This window comes from Cydia fagiglandana, chromosome 11, assembly GCF_963556715.1.
Source record: "Cydia fagiglandana chromosome 11, ilCydFagi1.1, whole genome shotgun sequence".
In the NCBI taxonomy this organism is placed as follows: Eukaryota; Metazoa; Arthropoda; class Insecta; order Lepidoptera; family Tortricidae; genus Cydia; species Cydia fagiglandana.
The window spans coordinates 11,009,164-11,011,026 of record NC_085942.1 but is presented as its reverse complement, the minus strand read 5'-3'; the positions used below and the strand labels follow the sequence as shown (position 1 = coordinate 11,011,026).

Sequence of the window (1,863 nt, the reverse complement as noted above, 5' to 3'; positions counted from 1 at the left end):
CTAACCCAACCCAACCTTAAATGGCACTATCCCTTTCGGCTATTTAGGGTTGTCAAAATTCAAGTGATTATCTTATCTGTGGTCGTGCACGCAAAAGGAAGTCAAGTGGTGCCAACCCTAATAATTGCTCGGAGCAATGCTGAGCCGAGCGGAGCCGAGTTTGGCCGAAGTCAGGAGTTTCGCACCCCTGGTAGTACCTTATGCGGTGGCGAATGTCACACGAAATTTCACACGAGATTGTTAATTACGTACTTATAACAAAAATTTTATTGATATTAGTAAAATAAATAAAAAATATACATATTGTAAGAAAAAATATAAATTATTATTAATTCCTCATCCTAAAACTTATTTACAAAGTGCAATTTATATAACAGGTGTAACTTATTATTTACCTTAATAAAACATCTTACTGTCTTGGCGGTTTAGTATTAGGTTTTGCTAAGGGACTAAAGGTCGTTGGTTCTATGTCTCTCGATTTGGGCCTCCTCAAAGCATTTTGGTATCGTTGTTTCGTGTAACGGGCTGGCTTTCTGTACATAACTATCCTTACGGGTCGACCACGGATTCTCAATGGTGCAGATACGGGTCTAATTATTATCTTTGTTTTCGCAGGCACAAAGGTATGAATGTGTCGGATTTGTTGAAATGGCAGCTGATTCAAAGGCGGCGGTGCAATATAAGTCAAAGGAACTGGCTCAACCTCTACTGAAGTTTTTAATTTCTGTGGTTTATTGTGAGGTTCTAAAGGCAATTTTTGAAACTGCGGTGGCGCATACTGTTTGAAACCCACATTCTGATTGTTTTGGTTCGACGGCAAAGCTTGAAAGTTGTTATCGGAATTTGACGGTAAAGGTGTAGTGGCCTCAGGCTCTCGTACAGTCGCTTTAGTGTTGACCTGTTTCGTGGTTGTCGGTTCGGTCCTTGAGTCTTCATCGGGTACAACGATTGGTGGAGATGATGGGATGAAATTTATTGCTGGCGGTGGTCCGAATGGATAGGGTGGTAGAAGGATGGTCGCGACAGGTGCGGCTTGGGCCGTCGCTATAGCGATCGCCACGTTTGGCTCTACTGGTAAATTTGGTTGTGGTTGCACAGGCACTGGAACTGCTTTAGGAACATGTTGCACTAACACTGGTGGAGCGGGTACTGCAGGAGCTACAGGAACCACGGGCACCGCGGGTGCTGCTACCAATCTGTTGAATGTTCTCTCAAAGTATTGAGAGCTCGCTGCGGTCACCACAGGTGGGCCAACGGGAGCTAAGGCAGGTCCTACCGCCACTCCGGAACTACACACATATCCGCAAGATGTGGAAAGTAGTAACACCTGTAAAAGACCACGATCATTACCTTTTTATACGGTAAAATTTAAAAAAAAAAGTTTAAATGTTTATGTAATCACAAAATTTACCGTTATTAGCATTTTATCGAACATCCGTCTGTCACCACTTTTGATATAATAATGGGGCGTTAGAAAATGGAGCCCATGCTTTTATATAGGTGTAACAAATTTTGCATTGTGGTGAGGCAACGTGGCGGGTGCCGCGGAATACCTAATGGTTCAATGGGTAAGGACAGGTCCTTGGTGGCTACGAAAATCGTATTGAAATTACGACGAAGGAATAATAATAAACGGCGGCCAACGTGGAAAGTACTTCCTAGGCACCTTATATTGCGTTTTGCTGGTTGTAAGGTTGTAACATGTGCCATAACATTACCATTACATCGTATTAAGTAATATTCATTGATGACGTGTCGGCTTCAGGGACCACAATGCTCACGTTGCTTTTTAGGGTTCCGTACCCAAAGGGTAAAACGGGACCCTATTACTGAGACTTCGCTGTCCGTCCGTCCGTCCGTCCG

The 1,863-nt window shown here is 43.4% G+C and overlaps 1 protein-coding gene across 1 annotated transcript; it reads right to left on the bottom strand.

Annotated features, from left to right (window-relative positions):
- Positions 1–310: 310 nt before the first annotated feature.
- Positions 311–1,473, bottom strand: LOC134668546 (uncharacterized). The gene is made up of 2 exons (XM_063525992.1): positions 1,412–1,473; positions 311–1,327 (listed from the first exon to the last, which is right to left on the bottom strand). The coding sequence occupies exons 1-2, from the start codon at positions 1,433–1,435 to the stop codon at positions 410–412; spliced, it is 942 nt and encodes a 313-aa protein (XP_063382062.1). The 5' UTR covers positions 1,436–1,473; the 3' UTR covers positions 311–409.
- Between the last annotated feature and the right edge of the window lie 390 nt (positions 1,474–1,863).

Coding starts and splice junctions, on each gene's coding strand:
- LOC134668546 (XM_063525992.1), bottom strand. CDS start 1,435: ATGTTCGATAAAATGCTAATAACG. Junction 1,328..1,411: donor TCGATAAAATGCTAATAACG/GTAAATTTTGTG, acceptor GGTCTTTTACAG/GTGTTACTACTTTCCACATC.